This window comes from Pleurodeles waltl, chromosome 10, assembly GCF_031143425.1.
Source record: "Pleurodeles waltl isolate 20211129_DDA chromosome 10, aPleWal1.hap1.20221129, whole genome shotgun sequence".
NCBI lineage: Eukaryota > Metazoa > Chordata > Amphibia > Caudata > Salamandridae > Pleurodeles > Pleurodeles waltl.
Genome location: NC_090449.1, coordinates 241,173,861 through 241,192,938, shown reverse-complemented (window position 1 = coordinate 241,192,938; position 19,078 = coordinate 241,173,861). Strand labels below are relative to the sequence as shown.

Genomic DNA, 19,078 nt, shown 5'->3' with positions numbered 1-19,078 from the left:
CTGCCCTGTGTGGTCATCTTGCTGCCCCTAACTCTCTCCCACCTTCTAGCTGTTGTCTGTGTGTATGCCACTTTAGTGTCACTGTTGTACTCCATGGTGTGTTTTGGTTCCAGTGCCCGTCCCGTCTGCCCTCCATGGCCAGGTTGCTGCTCCTGCCCCCACTAGCCCCCGCCCTCTGTTTTCCATGTGGAGGCCCCTATCCTCTCCTTCCTGACCTGTCTGGTCCATTGTCATCCCCCTGCACCCTCCCTCCTGCCCTTCATGGTCCGTTATGCTGCTTCTGTCCCTCCTGTCTGCCCAGCATGGTCAGCTTGCTGCCTCTTTCCCCTCTGCTCTCTATTGCGCATGTGCATGGGCCTGTCCACTCCCTATTGCTTTTCGTGGTCCATCGTGCTGCACTGCTGTCCCGCTTGCCCTGTGTGGTGTGCTGCGCTGCTGCAACCCCTGGCACCTGCCCTGTAAAGTCATTTTGGTGCCCCTGCCCATCTCCCTTCTGCCCTCTGAGATCCAAGCCGATGCCCCTACCCCATTCCTCCTGCCCTCCGTGATCCAATGTACCACACTTGCCAACATTTTTAACTTGGTAAGAGGGAGATTTTGGAAAACAAACATCTGGGGAACTGATTTTCCCCATTGACTTACATTGAAAAAAGGAGATTTTAGGCAAGAAACAGATAAAATAAAGCTATTTTGGGCTTAACAACATCAGGAGTCTCCTGCCTGAATCGAGACTGTTGGCATGTATGGTTGTACCTGCCACTGCCTCTTCCTTCTGCCCTCAATGGTCTGTTACATTGCCACAGCCTTGCTTGCCTGTCCTGCATGGTTGGTTTGTTGCCCCTGCCCCCCCTTTCCCCTGCCCTCTATGATGCGTTGTGCTGACACTGCCCCTGCCACCTGTCTAGTGTGTTCAACGTATTGCCTCTGCAACCTCCTCCCTGCCCTCAATTATCCGAGTCTGTGCCCTTGACCTCTGCCCCCCACAGTACTTTAATAAACAACTAGATTGCTAACATTCAATATTTGTTACAAAAGTGTGGCACGCCTGATGTCATATTGATGTGTTCAGAACTATAATACCTAAATCATTTCCTTTAATAATTATGAAAATGAGAGGATCTTATCCCCATAGAAATTATGGTTATTGCCCTAAAAAACTAAAATGAGGACATATTTTCTGAGTTCTCAAAAAAGCGACAAAGCACTTTTATTTGGTATCTTTTTTTTATTTATTTTTATCCAGTTGATCACTTGATTATACGTTACACTTAGGCTTTCAGTTTTCCACTTCAATTCCAACAAGATGGCGTTCAGATGTGACACACTTTTGGCATAAATTCAGAATGTTAGCACTCTAGTTGCTCATTAGAATACTCTAGTAAAGCTACTGATCTCCAGGGAGTTAAGTTGCAGTCTGTTGCTCATGTTGAAAGTGCATATTTCAGTCTGCACGTCAGAATGTGTAAATTAAATAGAAGCGGAAGATATTTGAGAGCTCACTTAAAACGTCCTAATTATTCTTTCTATAGCACTAACCATAGTTTCTTTGACAAAATGAATCCCCTCATTTTGTTCCTTTCTAAATTAAATGTTTTACGTTTACCAGTTTGATTCAATCAAGATATCTTCTGGTGTTCCACACTTTTGTCATAAGTAAGACTGTTGCTACTCTAGTTGTTCTTTAGGACATTCTTGGAGGCTGTAGTAGAACACAAGGGAATCAACTAACAGACTGCTCCTGTTGGAAGTACATGTTTTAGTGAGAATGTCAGACTTTAATCTCATATGACTGAGAAAGATATTGTGGATTTGCATAAATATGCTCTTATTTTAGCTTCTAGAGCACCTTCCCTAACTTCTATGGGAAAATCATGAGAAAACAGTTTTCTCTCACCATGATTTATAAAATACCAGCAGAAGGCTTTTTCACAGTTTAATATCATCTTAGAAAACACCACAATTCCTAAAATGAGTATGGTACCATCACAAAATTATTTATATTGTAAATACAATCGATTATCATTCTTTATATGTTACCCTTTTTGTGACCCTCAAAACCTGCCATTCACTACAGTATATTTCAATGGGGTGCTATCATGTATATTGGTCCCAAGATGACTCCCAGTTGAAGTGCTGACAGCCAATCAGATCTCACTATGAGATCTGTGCTTAGGCTCTGCCCAGAAACCTATATTTACTTCAAAACTACTGAATGGATTAACATCAAATAAAAAACACACGATCTGCGCACCAAGATCGAACTTTCTGCCAAACTTGGTGTAATTCCTTTCAGCGGTTCGGGCTGTAGTCATGTCTTAAGACCCAATAGGAAAATACATGGGGAAAAGGTATTTTGGGGTCCCCCCTTTTTCTCGGGCCCCCGCTTGGCAGATCACCCTGAAACTTTCAACACAGCAGCTAAACTGACTCTCGTATTAGTTTAAAAATAATCTGTGAAGATTCTTCAAAATTATTGGCAAAACCGAAAATGCTTTTCCTACTGAAACTAGTTCCTAACTATAACTACCAACTGGTGATCGCCAGCAGATTATATATATATATATATATATATATATATATATATATATATACACACACACACACACCAAAGGTTACAGGTATGTTATAGTTAGGTTCTGAATTTACTCACACAAAACCATGGAAATTCATCAGTTATGGTTATCTCAAGTAACTATAACTTGCACCCCCGCCATGCACAGTTTTCTCATCAATATTGTTACTGCAGATGTTACAGTGATATTATCAATGATGTTAGAAAAGACGTCATGAGTGTTGTAATATCTGCAGTAATTAGCAGTGCATGGCGAAGGCGTGTGTTATAGTTACCTTAAGGCGCAAATTATAGTTACTTGAGATAACCATAACTATAACTGCTGAGTTTCTATGGTTTTGTGTGAGTAAATTCAGAACCCAACTGTAACGTCCTTGTAACCTTTGTTTTTTTCAGTGAATTTGTATGTTTTTTTTAATGTAAAGTCATTTTAATTATTTTATGTTAATCCAACCGCCGCCGGGCAAGGCCTTCTCCCGCGGCCAACACTCTATTACCACCCAACCCCGCACCAAGCACAGCCTTTGGCTATGCACACTGGAATTGGCCACAGCGCCTGGCCTGTGGTCAACTCCTGCCGTGCGTCAGTGGGTGTAAGAGTGTCTGTTTGGGTGTGAGTCAGTGAGTGAGTGTGAGAGTGTCTGTATGGGTGTACAAGTGAGTGTGAGAGTGGCTCTCTGGATTTCACAGTGGATGTGATAGTGTCTGTCTGAGTGGTTGTGAGAGTATATACATTTTTTTAATTGTTTTTTGAGATCCATGGCTTCACCCGCAGTTTTATACAGTGAGCCACGCTGAGCCCTGTGGATGGATCTGCGGATCTCAGAAACCATCAAAAAAAGTTTTTCCATGTCTTCATTACTACTCTTTATAGACTCTTCTGATAACCTTCAAATGAGTGTTACTTTCTGGCCTAAAGATGTTTTGAGCTACGTGAGACTCATCTTTGAACATTATTTAAAGGGTGGCGTGTATCACGGAGCCACTATCCATAGTCCACCTGTCTGTACTTTTAACCAGCTACAAAACCATGGTGCATTCAGGGTTGTTGATCTCCATGAAGCAGATAGGTAGACACCATACAGGTAACACTTGCTCCTCAGTTTCCAGGTGCCACATTGCAGTGATGAATAAAATCTGTGAATAGGAGAGTTTTATAAAAGTTGTTAATTGATAATATATTCATAAAAATCTTGATCACATTTAGGGTGGCGAACAATAATGCTAATTTCTAACATTGTCTATCCTTACAGCTGCTGAAGCCAGCTTTATCCGAAGTACTGTGTATTTTAGGATCGGGCGCTCAAGCACGCAGTCATTATGAGGCCTTTACAGAAATGTTTACATTCAAAGAGGTATGTGTCATTGATGGGCAGCAAAAAGGAAATCATACTAGATTCACTCTTTTTATGATCACGTGTACTTGGTAAAGCCACATAAATGTATTCAGTGTAACACATGCCAATTGCTATAATGCACTTATTCTCTACAGTGAGAAACAAAGGCAATCTGCTATTTTTGATAATTAGCACTTTGACTTCTCAGATCCTTAGCAGGAATCTATGGACATTTTGTGAATTGCCCTGAAAACCTGGAATAGGCAAGTTCCAATTTAAGCCTTGCACCATGAACTAACAATAGCATTGATTCACTAGCATGTCATCCACCTTTAATCAGTGCATTATAGTAAGGATTGATGTTTCAAGATGTAGAAGTGCCTCCTTGTAATGTGTTCATTGCAGTTCTAATCTCCATTCCCTCATCAACAGCTATACTTTACCCTTGGCCCGGGGGAAAAGAAGTCACATATACAGTCACATACTACCTCTAATTGAAGGGATGTTGCAAAGTGGATTACTGGTTAGGGTAGGTAGGTAACTACACTTAGCAGTAGGCCACAAGCCGCCACTAGGTCCAGTCATGGTCTCTTAATCCTTGCTCAACCCTTTGTAGCTTGGCCCATGAACAGTTAGGCTTAACTTAGGAGACAGGTGTGTAAAGCATAAAATATCAACAAAACAGTAAATAAGAAAAACACAACACACAATAAAAATCCAACACCAATTTAAAAAAAATAGGAAATATGTTTATCTTTTAAATGACACCAAAACAACAAATATCCAATGTGGGGATCCAGTGATATTCATTTTTAAAGATTAAAAGTAAAACTAGCGCTCAAAGGGTTATAAAAGGTTGCACTGGACAGGGACAAAATCCAGAGTTCAGGCCATCCATGATGTAACACTGTTACACTTACTTTCAGAAGAGTTTCTTGATTCAGGAAGTGGTCCACAGCTCCAGCCAAGGGTTCGGAGGCTCTGGTTTGCCTCTTGGGGTCTGGGACTACAACTCCTACATTGCACCTCTTCAACTTATAGAGCTTTTTACAACAGTTGCGCCAAACTTCTAGAAACTTCTGGATCTTCTTCCAGGGGTCCTTTTTGGGTCCTTAAAGTGTCCACAAACTTGATCTAGGGTTCCAGAAGCTATGAGTCGCTCCTTGGAAGTTGGGACTTCAGTTCCCAGAACGCACCTCGTCAGAATCCTAAAATGGCCACTGAACACTGGTCAGCTGGGCTCTTCTTGTAGGACTTGATGCAGGGGACTCTGGTCAGCTTCTTTGTACCCATAGCTTACAGGGAGTCCACTCCTGGAGTTGCAGAAGCAAGGCAAATTCCTTTTCTTGGCAAAGATCAGAGTGTGCCGCTGGTGCATTACCTGTGAGAGCAGTTCTGCAGGTGCAGGCATGGGGTCCAACAGGGCAGTCCTTCTTTTTGAGTATCTTCTTCCAGCAGGGATCTGAATTGTGGGGCAGCTCTGCCATATTTATCCTTGCTCCTAGGGTGGGGAGCAAGGGGGTGCTCCTGTCCAATGGGGTACAGGCCACCACCCTCTGGGGTGACCACTTCCTCTGAAGTGTGGCAAAAATCAAACTCAGAAAGCAAAATTCTCCATAAATCCAACATGGAGGAAATTTGTCCTTGGAGGTTAGATCTGGCAGAGTCCACCCACTGGTATGGCTAGGTCTACCTTAACATGCTCCTTCCAGTCCCCTCCTAATGTAATCATTGGGGCTCCTATCTGTCCGGGGGAGGAGAAAATGGGGGAAGTCCAGTTTCTGTCCCAAGTGACTTTCCCACCTTTGGAGACCAGATTGTCTAATTCCCCCCCCCCCCATCCTGCTCTGTCATCTGCTGCAGCCGTTCTCCTCCCACTAGATGCTTCCTTTTTCTCAGCCAGGCCACTTCACACCTCATTAAGGTAGCCTGGCTCAAGCTACCAGAGGTGACCAATCAGGAAAGGGCACTAGAGGGCTGAATTTAGTAACTTTCAGAAAGAGTTCTAAAATTCTTTCCCTGGGTTAGGTATATTAAATTCAACTTTGGCAAGTTATTGGATTCATTACAACATTTAATCTGGTACCATGCCTGCTATATTTAGCTCATTGCTATTGGAAATAAGACTTTATTATTTGAAAATAAAGTCTCTCAATGTTAGCCTGTGGAGCCCATTGGCTAAAATTGGGAAAACAAATGTGGCTATTTTTACCTCACCAGGGGTTATAATACATCTTTATAAAGTCCCTACTTATATTTACACTGCACCCAACCCTTGGGGCACATAGGGCAGACCTTAGGGGGTGGCCTATATGTAAAAATAAGGTAGTTGGAGACATTGGAAGTACTTTTAATTCCAGAGTCGAATTTGGGGTTAATTTTAACTTAAAAGCAGCCAGCAAGGCAGGCCTGCCTTTATAATGATACCAGGGACCAGAGAAGTGCACCCAAGGGTGCCATATCTACCCTGGGATCCCTAAACCTACATGTACTACCATATACTAGGGACTTATTGGTAGATTGTCAGAGCCAGTTATAATTATGCCTAATTTGCATATGCCATTTTTCAGAGAGCCCTGGCCCTGGGACTGGTTAGCAGGGCCAAACCACAGTCAGAGTCAGAAAACATCACTAGCAGCTACAAATTTGGGGCACTAAGTGACGGGGCTTCTGCAGTCAGCCCAGCTTTCCCACAAGGGAGTGTATTGATAACAAAAGCGACAAGGGTTGAATGGTAAAGCTGTTCCCACAAAACACAAGAAGTGGAAAGAGAATCGGAGAGAAGATCGAGTAGCAGAGGGAGTATTAGATAGAATAAAAGGGGGACCAAGATGGAACTCTAAGGATGTCTCCATTTGGGAACAGTAAAATAGGAAAGTGAGACAGGAGTTGCAAGGAACTGGGGTTGGCAGGTATGCCACATAATAACAACATGGAAAGTCATGCACCTGTTGCTGTAAGGGTGAATTGAAGGTGCACAAGGGGCTGAATTAAAATGTAAGTCATTTTGAGTCCATGCTGTTTGAGTGAATCTTGAGTTGTGTGTCTGTTGCAAGACATCATAAACCCCAAGATTTACTGCCTGATCACATATATTTCTTTGTTACTAAAGAGAATTAAGAAGACAGCCATGATGCAGGTTACAAGAAAATGTTGAGCTAAATTGTATCCTTGGGCAATAAGCTGTCAGATTTCCATCTCCAAAAGGGAATAGCAATCATGCTGATAAAAAAGTCTACCAATTTGAAAATTGGTAACTCTTGGACCCAGCCCTCCATATGGTGCTAGATCTCTCTGTGAACTTTGACAACCTTGACCCATTCTGCTGCTAGATAGGATAGTGAAATGGTAGGAGTGTCTGACACCTCACGAACCTGCCTAAAAACCTTCTTTTGAAATCACAGAGCTAGAGTGATATTTGCTTAGGAGCCTGCGAAAACCATTATTGTGCAAAGTTGGATACCCCAGGATTCATGTTTCTTGTTGCAGTTCTTTTATATTTAGATTCAGACTCAATACCACATGTTTCTTAATATAGGGTGGGGGGGGTCAGTGAAACTCAAATTGGGTTAGATCTTTCCTACAATCATGTAGCTGATCATCAGAGAGTTGCTGATATAATTTCCATCCCCCAGGAGTGCTTGAGCAAACATTGGTTAAGCACAAATGCTATCACACCTAAGGTTCTAATTGCTGGTACCAATCTGTGGCTTATGACCCATAATCTCTGTTGATTTTGGACAGGGGAAGAGATAGTCCATACAGTAAAATATGTAAGCCTTGGAGATGTATTTTGTTTAGCACCTAATTGTACCTCCTACATTAGAAATCAGACAAACAGTGTCTCTGAGTCATCCAGTTACTAACCAAGCTGTTACATAAGCTATGCAGCTTCTCTCCCAGAACGATTGATCTGCGATTGCAAGAGTTGCAACAGCTCAAAATTGATTGCAGTAGTGCTTTCCTGGTGGGGACATCTAAAGCAAACCTCAATAAATTATAATTGGTGAAAAATACTGTGGCAGAAGCTTAATGTATTTAACTTCCTGAACAGTCATATGCAGGCTGTAGAGAAGGTGTCTACTGGACTTTATCATGTAGATATTGTTAATCAAGATTTTCAGCCATTCCAGCTGAAGTCCTTAATTTATTTTCCTAGATATAAACAATTAAAGGTGATGGGGGTCTTGTACCTCTCGAGTGATAGTGTTTTCTGTCCTGTGTTAAAGGTGAGAATATGGAGTCGAAGCAGAAAGAATGCTGAAATGTTTGCCAGTAGCATGAAAGGAGCTATAAGGGTCTGTGATTCTACCAGAGAAGCTGTAACTGGTGCGGATGTGATCATCACAGTTACTATGGCAACAAAACCTGTTTTATTTGGAGAATGGGTAAAATCAGGTGCACATGTAAATGGTAAGTGCAATATTTTAATTATTTTATGTTATTTTCATGTGGCTTTCACAATTAAACAATGAGTAAACCTTGACCAGCAATTCTCACTCCGGTTGATATAGATCCTCCATGTGCACTCAGGATTCACTAAATACCAACCACAACTCACACTCACTCAAGGAAAACTACTGGCACTGTCAATGGCACCTCATGACATGTACCTCCCTGTAGACAATAAATTAAACAAGTGTCTTCTACACATGTGGGTTATCCCAGGATCTTAGGCCTCGACTAACCCATCAACAACAATAATAATCGCTGACATTTTTAGCACAAAGCACTACAATAATTTCAAATATGGCTACTCCTCAAACCATTTCACAACTTCACACTTCACTGCAGTCTTCAAGCAAACAGCATTGCAATCGAAAATCCTTATTTATACTGATGCAACACGTCCCTAGTATTCACAACACTGGAACGTCATCAATCTCTGGAGCGGACCATGGGACAAATTACAGGGTGGGCAAATCTTGGACTAAGCAATGACATGAGGTCAATCCTAACTCCCTAACACTAAGCATAAATATAGTTCCCCCCTGTTATGGGACGAAACCATTAATTTGCTACCAGGACTGTGGACGCATTTTTCATTGTTCGCAGGAATCAAATGCACAACAAGGTCGATGGACCTTTTGACCCAGAAAGATGTGTGGTGAACCATCAACAATTATTTCAACACCACTCCAATAATTCAAATACCATGACTAATGTGGCCACGGAAGGAACACTCCAATCAGGAATATAGTTCAAAGCTTTGTTACAAACACATGTAAACTATGTGCAAAACCAAGTTATAGAGATACATAAAAACCAAGGGTTGCCCAAGGTGTCATAATAAATTCAGGCGTACTAACATCCATATATCTAAACATTCAAGAAGAATGATATAAAAAGTCAATAGAAATATCTGAGACACAGAAATCAAACTGTGATCAGATTCAACAATCATTTAGTCAATTCAAATTGGATCAAGACAATAACCTCTGGCTGGGCATACGCCAACCCTGCGGCTAACCAAATTAGGGAAATACATGTGTGAGGAGAAACAGATGCGAGCAAAATACAAGAATACAAAAGGACAAAAATATTTTGGAAAAAGTATTACTCGGATTACAAGGCACTATCTAAAAGAAGAAAAAAAAAGAAGCAGCAACATGTTGGAGTTTCAACCTAATGGGCATTTCAAGGAGCAAGGGCAAGGGCAAATGGCAGAGAGGGAGATACCTCTCCAAGGGATACAGCATTAAGGGAATCTTCGTCAGCAAAGTATTTTGTCAGCAAGGCATCTGCAAGCATCAGGAAAGTTTGATCATCGAATGGTATATTAATCCACATGATCTGTTCTAATTGGTCATAAGTGTCAATTAATGTCACGGGGCATCATCCAATTAGGTTTGATCGTCTGACTTCAAGCTACAACAGTTCAACATTTTTCCAAGTCTGTCATGGGAACATCTCCTTTTCCGTGTTACTCCAATGGGTTGTAACAATTGTATACAATTTCAGTCCATGTTCCTGCATTACAAGACTCTCAAGGAGAAATGGGTACAGTTCTTCTATAGTTGGACAATTAACTTTTTACAAATGAGACTTTGATTCTCAAAGGAACGAAATCTGAAAGAAGACTTCACGTTGTGAAAAAAACAACTCAGCATTTCTACATTACTGCGGTATGCAAGCTCAGTAGACCTCCGTTATGCTAACACAAGAAAATATAAAATGCATTTGAATAATGCTTGTTAATAAGACACACATAATATGGAAACTTTTAAGTTCATTATTAATATTTCATCAGTATAAGTAAAACATTTCATTTAAATTGTAAAAGTTTTGTTATTGAATTAAATTAAGTATAACAGAGAAGGGCATTTTTCTCAGTTGCACATAATTTGAAAGTCAAGTCATTAATCTTTCATTAAACACGAGATTCAAATTTGTTTCTACAAACACTACTAGTTTAGAGTCTGACTTACATTTTAACATCAACTTTAACCTTCTAGCATGTAATTTAATTAGAAAGGCACCTATGTCGAACTGTGAAATACAAACAAATTGCACATTTAAAATGCGTGTCAGTGCAGCTTTCGTGGCAAGGTTTTCTCTGTTTTACATTTATGAGCTTAAACCTGTCACAGTCTGCTGACTTCAGTGACATGAGGGACAGAGCTAAAATTTAAGCTCTATTAGTAGTATTTTTATCAATTGTATTGTTAATAAGGGGTGAAAAAATAAACATATACATTAAATGTTTTCAGACGCAAACATTTAATAGTTTGTTACATTTGTTAAATCTGGGAATTCAAATTCCATTGACAAGTGGTGGAATTCTCTGAAAGTTGTAAACCTGTTCAAATCTATAAGATAGCAACGTGTGGAGGTGTGAATGCTAGAACTTGTTTTGAAGTTTCAACGTAGTTATTAAAAATATATACTACCTACTGTAAATTATATATGGGATAAAGTACCCCCTGAAATACAATTATAAGGATATTGCAAGCCACTTAGGAGTTCCATGACGATAGAGGGACGAGCCCAAGGGGTACTTTATTCCATGGACACACCATTACCCTTCCCACACACTGATCAAATTCTTGATGTGTTGCTCTTTCTGATGAAATATGGGATAGGATGTTTGCAAACGCAAGAATAAAAGTAGAATCTCTAATGTAAGTGTAAACACACCAAAAAGCAGTTCGAAATTTGTCGCAAAAAGATAATAGAGCAAGATTGATGCAAATCAGTTTTTAAAAAATGCTGCAACTCAGAATGTGTGGAAAACATGAGAGATTCTGTCTTTTCTAAAATTATCTAAAATGTCCACAAAATAAACAGGGCACCATAAATATCTCCTTTCTGCTTACCACTGTTTATCTAGGCAAACAGTGTGGAACAAGGAAAAGCCAGATTTCGTTTTCACTGTTTGAACTGTTGTTTAATTCTGCTCTGTGACCTGCCTTTTGCGTTGAGTGCTGGCTTTTGCAGTAGGCATTATGAGTAAGAACCCAACTCTAGTAAGTTATTACAATTGAGCGACAATGTAATTTATTTATTACAGGCAACCAGAGAATTCACAAGTTGCCTGTAATAAAGACATTAGAGACAGGATTTTATATAGGGATTGCAGGCTCTCATGTATTATAAGACCCTTGCAAGTCACCAAGGAAATACATGGCCATGTAGAGAGGCACAAGGCTGCAGTTTTGTTGCTTTGAGTCCTCAGATATGCAAATCACTGGCAGAAGATACTGAAGAGATATCTACTCAATTAATCTTCAGAAAAGTGGTTAAAACATTTGTCATCAGTCTTTAAGCCTGTGCCCACATTGATAATCCAATACTGATGTGGTTAAACTTGTTGGGTTCGCTGTTTGTTTAGTCTTGCTAGAAGCCTTGATTCAACTCATTTTATAATTTGTGCAAAATAAATAAAATATATAATTTGTGTATTGATGCCTTGACCCCTTTGCTTAAACATTGAAAGGAACAAACCATCACTTTAGATTACAATTTATGCTTTTCCCTATTTGTTGCTTGATCCCTACTGATGTAAAGTAGTGGCACAGAAGGGAAACATATTCCATGTATGGAAATTCTTTCCTCTGAAACCCTTGAAAATATGTGGGTGTTTTGGATTTTTTACACTCTGCATAATTCACATTATTTATATTTTGAGTAGCAAACCTGTTCAGCAAGTAACTTTTCTGCAGATGTAACCTAAAGATTGCTCTGCCTCATAAATCAGATTGTGAAGCAAAAATGAATAATGGTGCACATTCACTGTTGGACCTGACATCCTTGGTGTGGTTTTCCCCCAACTTTTCACCTTCAAGCCTCTTGTTTTTGCTGACTTCGTTTTTGCTTGAATTGGTACTCTGCAGACTTTCCCATTGCTAACCGGTGCCAAAGTGCTTGTGCTCTCTCTTCTAAACATGGTAAAATTGGCATACACCCCATTGGCACATTTAATTTACTATAAAACCTAGACCTTACTAAAGTGGACCTACCTGTACCCAGGGCCTGTACATTAAGGCCCATATATATACTTTTTTAGGCCCGCATTTGCACCACTTTTTGACGCAAAAGCGGCACAAACTTACAAAATACAATTGTACTTTGTAAGTTTGCACCGCTTTTGCGTAAAAAATGACGCAAATGTGCACTAAAAAAGTATAAATAAGGGCCTAAATGTAACTAGTGGGTCTGCAGCACTTATTGTTCCCACCCACTTAAGTAGTCTTTTGAACATGTCTCAGGCCTGCCATTGCAGTCTGTGTATGTAATTTTAAATTGCCATTTGGACCTGGCGAAATAAAACTTTTGCGAGACACAATCCTTCCTTTTTTAGTACATATAAGTCACCCGTAGGGTAGGCCCTAAACAGCCCATCGGGCAGTTTGAAGTGTATTTAAAAAGTTGGACATATACTTTTTTTAACTTGTACATGTCCTAGTAGTGAAAAACTATTACATTAGTTTTTCACTACTACAAGGCCTGACTCTCCCATATGATAACATTGGGTTACCTTATTACATTTTGTAAGTGATAACTTTGACTTTGGTCTCTAAAGAATTGTAATTTAAAAACCTCTTTAATGGTAAAGTTGGATTTAAGTCAGAATTCTGAAAAAGCACTTTTAGAAAGTTGGCATTTTCTCGTCCTAACCATTTGGTCCCTGCAGCTTGTATCCTGGGTCACATGATTAGGTGTAGCTGGCAGTTGGTCTTTGTATACTACTCCCAGCCAGTGAGACAAAGGGAGAATCTGTGTTGGCAGGAGGGGACATTTCTGTTGATGGGGGCAGAGCATTCACCTACCACAATTGCACATCACAAAGGCTCTCCCTCAGCACACTCACAAAGGGTTTCACACTAGTCTTTTGTGGACCCAGACAACCTGGGGCCAGGGCAAGGAAGCAGGAAGTTCCAGACACCTCTGTAGGGGAAGGACTCTGGAGGTTTCTGCCACTTCAAAGTTAGCATAAGGTATAGGTAGTGGACCCTCAGACCCAACGCTTCAAATCACTTCTGGACCTGTGGACTTTGCCAGGAAGATGGACTGCCCACTTGTGAAGTCTGCCCTGCTGACCTGTTTGCTGACCATGGACTGCTTTGCTACTCAAGGCCGTCTTTTGCTGCACGAGGACTCCTCTGCTGCTGTTAGCTGCCCAACTGAATCCAGCCTGCCATTGTGGACCTAGAATTCCAGGAAATCTCCAAGGGTCAGTTGGCAGGCCCCTATTCAAGCCAGAGGGACATAAATGGCTTTTTTGACGCATTTCCTCACATCTCAATGCAGCGCAGCCCACTGTTGCCTCTGGCACAGCTCGGCGCAGCTCGTCGTCGACACATCTCAGCCGTCTTACAAGCTCTGGCGGCTTCTTCAATGCTGATGCAGCCCAACACTGGCCCAGCCTTTGCATCTTGTCCCCTGCGCTGACTCATTGCAAGTCTTCACAAGCCCTACCAGCTTTTTTGATGGCTGTAGGTACGTGCCCCTTTTGGACATGGTCAACCCCACTTTTTTGCCACTGGTACTGAGGTTTTTCGACTGAGGTGCACTGGGTTGCTGCTGAACAGGTCCCCAGTGCCAGTGCTCTTTCCCTAGAACAAAGTAAAATGTCTAATTGTATACAGTTGGCACACACTCTAGTACCTCTGTAAGTCCCTGGTAAATGGTACCCCTGGTACCAAGGGCCTGGGTACTAAAGAGGTTCCCTAAGGGCTGTAGCGTGTATTGTGCCACCCTATGCCCCCCCCCCCTCCCCTTAAAAAATTGCACACAGCCTGCCATTGTAGACTCCGTGTCATGGTGCAAGCCAAGAGTGAAAACACTGCATCTGATATATGTAAGTCACTCCTACAGCAGGCCTTAGAGCCCTAAGGCAGGGTGCATTATATTTGATATAAAGACATATCTGCAGGAACAGATATGCCTCTGTGATGGCAGTTCACTTACTTGCAAGTGTAGAAGGAAGCCTTCTTAAGGAATGTACTGGGCACTGGTCAACACGAGTTACCCAGCTACATAATGGCTTCACTGAAACCTATGGTGTTTGGTATCAAACCCCTCATCTTATTAAATCCAGACTGATGCCAGTACTGGATTTATTATGACATGCACCCAGAAGGCACCTTAGAGGTCCCCCATAAAACCAATTAGTCCTCTAGTGTGCTGGCTGACTGGTATCGATCAGCCTACCACCACAGACATGTTTCTGACCCCTGGAGGTAAAAGCCCATGCTCCCGGAGCCCAGAAGCAATGCCTGATCCAGAGGAAGGTGTTATCACCACTTCCAGCACGATGGCTACGGAATCTGCATACCAAGGCCTGGGAATTAAAAGACTCTGCCGTCCTTGGTAGGTGACCCCGGTTTCCGCCAGACCTGGGAGTTGCCACCCCCTGAGGCCCATTTGGCACTAGGACATGCCAGAAATTAGCTATGCAGGTAGGCATGGTGCACTACCAGGCTAGTCACACCCCTAAGGTGGGCAGCCTGATGTGCTCCATGAAAGAAGGGTTCCACTATCTTGTTTTTGGTGGAACTATGAATTCTGGGAGAGGGTTATGCCCCCTTCCCACAGGAAGTGCTCATATAGAGGGTATAGTCACCCCTGGGGTAAATAGCCCATTGGCTACTACCCTACACTTCCCTAAACACCCCTAAATACAGTATTCAGGTGGCCTCCTGACACCAGAATAACAGATTCATCTAACTGAAGAAAGAAGAGCCAAAGAAGTGGACTGCAGACTACTGGTGGACTTTGGCACAAAATCCTGCCTACTTACCTGCTCTTCTCCCGACAATCATGACAGCCTGAGTCTTCCTGCAGCTGTGCATCTTCCAAAAGCCTTGGAGGGCCTCCAGCACTTCTCCAAGCTGTCATCATCTCCCTTGAAGTGGAAGAGCCACCCCCTGCACCCTGCAGGCACCAACCGCAACGTCTGGTTCACCGTTCTGCTGACCACTGGGTTCACTGAAGCAGCAGCTGCCCAGGAGGAGGCCACCGAGCTCCAGCTGGACTGACCCCGCTCCCCATCATGTGAGAAGACACCAGGACCTACCAGAGCCGTCCTGCACCAATCCCCGGGGTACCGGACCTCTTGCAACAACCAACGTTTCTTTGAGACCAGACCTGACTCCAACGCTGCAACCAGACACTAGCCATTGAGGGACATGACAGAGGGCATCAGTGAGTGGACTAACTGCCCTGTTTTTGTCCCCTTCTTGCCAGTTCACCCAGGAATTGTGGGCGCCTTTACGCAGGAGCACTCAGTTACCAAAATCCACTGCACCCAAGCTCCACGGCCCAGGTCCATGACAACCTCGCCAGTGTTCCCTTACTCCTAGGACTCCCACCGACCCCCATGGCACTCGACCCATCCAGCACCTCTGCGCCCGGATGACCAGGGCAGTGAAAACTGAACTGCTGTTGTTTCTTGTGACCTTGTCTCTCAAGCACCCTACAACCTAAAGGGGACACCTGAGAATTGACTGCAAGGACCTCTGTGCAGTAAAAATACTTTATCGAAAGGAAGTTCTTTACCGCGTAAAAGTGCATTACAGTGAATTGTTATTTATATGCAAAAATTGATACTCTGCACCATTATTTGCATTCTCTTGAAGTTTTTCTGGTGTTGAAACATTCTATAAAAATAACTATATTATTCTAAACATTGGTGTTGAGTTTCTTCTTGAGCGTGTCTCACATTTATTGACTGTGTGTTCAACAAATGCTTAGCACTACCCTCCAAGTCTAAACTGCTCGCCCACACTACCCCAAAAGAGCATTTGGTATTATTATTGTAACCCCTGTGAATCAATAAGAGTCGCCTGGACTATCTGCATAGTGGCACCTTACATTCAGTACACTACATAGATTTCCAGCTTCCTACAGTGACTACAAAGGACCTCGCATTGGAGTTTCTCGTCAACAGCCATCGACTCTGCTGCTGCCCATAGCATCTCAACGCTGGACCTCGCATCACAACCCGTCATGGATGGTTCATTGACATTTACCGTGAGCTTGACTAGGGGTTTCCCAGGCCAAAAGGCACAGTGTCAGCAAACTCAACTCCTGTATCCAACACACGCTCCATTGCGGTCCGCCTGAACTTTGTGACTTGGACCTGGTCTATCAAGACCAAATAATCATGGGGGCGGTTTTTTTTTCTTAGCACTTGATTTTCACAAATTACAAATATAATTACAAATCTTTGGTTCTATTAGTTAGATTTTTGTCATTTTGATGTCAAATAATTGTGTTCAAATATATTATATTTTTTTTTAAATTAGTTTTTTTTGTCTTGTGTTTTCACTTCATTACTGTTTCTGTGCAGCATAAATACTTTACATATTGCCTCTAAATTAAGCCTGGGTGCTTTTGTCACAAGCTATCAGAGGGCTGGGCACAGGTTAATTTGAGGTTTCCTTGTGTTTCACCGTGACAAGAATTGTGATTGCTGCTTGAGTAGGGTTCCCCCCCAACCAGTAACCCAAGTTCCTACATTCACAAATTGCAATTCTAGGATTTTTGTGAAACACTGTTTTTGAAGTATCTGGTGGCAAACTTTCAGAAAAAAATTGTGAGTATGATGCAATTTAAATCACATTGGGTCAGTAAAATTGTGCTAAGTCAATAGGATTGTAAGGAACCTGCAGTTGGGCTACTGGGTTTATAAATTTAAGAAATTTGGTGATAATTTGTTAGAGGGCATGCTTGCATCTGCATGCATGCTGGCGTGCATCCATCTGTTAATCCGGCCGCTGTTCCCTCTACATCATGGGGAGTGAACCAGACAGCCACCATTGGTGTGAGGCTCACACTGCTCCCCTAGTGCATGTAGTCATTTTATATAAAAAAAAATAAAAGCAAAAGTGTGTAAACATTTACTTTTGGCCTATGACGTATGTGCACGTCAACTGTCTCAAGTAGCCTCATCTGCATCAATCCTTACTGTAGCAATTAATCATTAAGAAACTTGCCTGCCTTGACAACAAAGCTAGCCCACATCTTACAGAGAAATTACCAATGCTGCTTTTCCGGCAATGCCCTATTACCAGATAGTGTGTTTCCTCTTCTTTTTAAACAGATCTACTTTGGATTCCTTTCTCTAGATTTTGGTGCTTGAAGTTCCTCGTGTTAAGCTGCCCTGATGATGATCTTGCTACTCATCATGGTATTGAAACATCAATATTAAGGACTATAGACCTAATATTTCTTATAGTGTTGAATGTGAATGCTTTATTTGGTGCCGAGCATCAACATTCCCATTCCATTTTTCACCTGATGGCTAAGCTAATGGAAGGCAAGGGTCGCTCCCCTGGGGGGCAAATTGTATTTAGACCATTTCTGCCCCCCTTGGGGGCAGATCGGCCGATTTTTGTAAGGCCGATCTGCCCCCTGGGGGTGGCAGAAGCCTCTAGGCGCCAGGGATAAAAAAACATTTTTGTTTTTTTTTGTTTTGTTTTTTAGAGGTGGGGAGAGACCCCTTAGGCAAGGGTCGCTCCCCGGGAGGGGGGGTAAATTTATTTTAGGCCTTTTCTGCCCCCCCTGGGGGCAGATCGGCCTATTGTTATTAGGCCGATTTGCCCCCAGGTGTGGCAGAAACCTCTAGGCGCCAGGGATAAAAAAACATTATTTTTTTTTTGTTTGTTTTTTTAGAGGTGAGGAGCGACCCCTTAGTCAAGGGTCGCTTCCCTGCGGGGCAAATTGTATTTAGACCATTTCTGCCCCCCTTGGGGGCAGATCGGACGATTTTTGTTAGACCCATATGCCCCCAAAGGGGGCAGAAACCACTTAGGCACCAGGGATTGGTGTGTGTGTATGCGTGTGTTTTCTTTAGGGGGGCAGCCCCTTGGATAAGGGTCGCTCCCCATGGGGGCACATTACTGTTGGCCATATCTGCCCCCAAGGGGGGGCAGAAAGCCCACCAGTGCCCAGCGAAGTTTTTTTTTTTTAAATAAGAGGGTGGGGTATGGCCATACCCCCACCCCAAATAAATGGGGCCAAAGTTGTTGGGGGGGGGCAGAAAGACTACTAGATGCCAGGGAATAAAAAAATATATATATATATTGGGGTGGTGGCTACCAACCAGTATGGACCTGGTTACGCCCCCGCCCCAACTGAAGGGGGTAACAGCCTTTCATCTCTCCCCCACACTATAAAACATCTTATCCCACAGCAAGCAAGAAGACATTTGATTATTTTGGGGTTTAGTTTTACATTTGGGCCATGAGACCTTGGCTAACTCTCAAAATCTTCCCACTTGGAATGGTGAGGGCTGCACTTTATGTACTTTGGGACGCTGCCGTGTAGAAAAATCCACAAGACCTAGACACATCTGAAAACTAAACATCTGGGTGATTCCAGGGTGGTGTCTTTCACATGCACCCGCACCATTTTTGTACCCACAATCCCCTGCAAACCTCCAACTTTGCTCGAAATCACACATTTTTCCCACGTTTTTGTGATGGAACCTTCCGGAATCTGCAGGAATCCACAAAATTCCTACCACCCAGCATTGTCTCATCTATACCGATAAAACTTTTGCTGCACTTGTCAGCCTAAAAATGTTTTTTTGCAAACTGCCCTTTTGGATCCCTTTTGATTCCCCCTCAATATCGACATGTTTTTGGCTCTTCCCTTTCAGAAGCACTAAGCCCACCTACACAAATTTTGAGGTTTTCAAAGGATTCTGGGTAACAGAACCTGG

General features: G+C 42.4%; 1 protein-coding gene across 1 annotated transcript in view; it reads left to right on the top strand.

Moving 5' to 3' along the window:
• Positions 1–19,078, top strand: part of CRYM (crystallin mu) — a 204,087-nt gene that overhangs the window by 143,639 nt on the left and 41,370 nt on the right. Inside the window, exons 4-5 of the mRNA XM_069210290.1 lie at positions 3,826–3,927; positions 8,139–8,322. Coding sequence (XP_069066391.1) covers positions 3,826–3,927; positions 8,139–8,322 — 286 coding nt within the window. The remainder of the gene's footprint in view (positions 1–3,825; positions 3,928–8,138; positions 8,323–19,078) is intronic.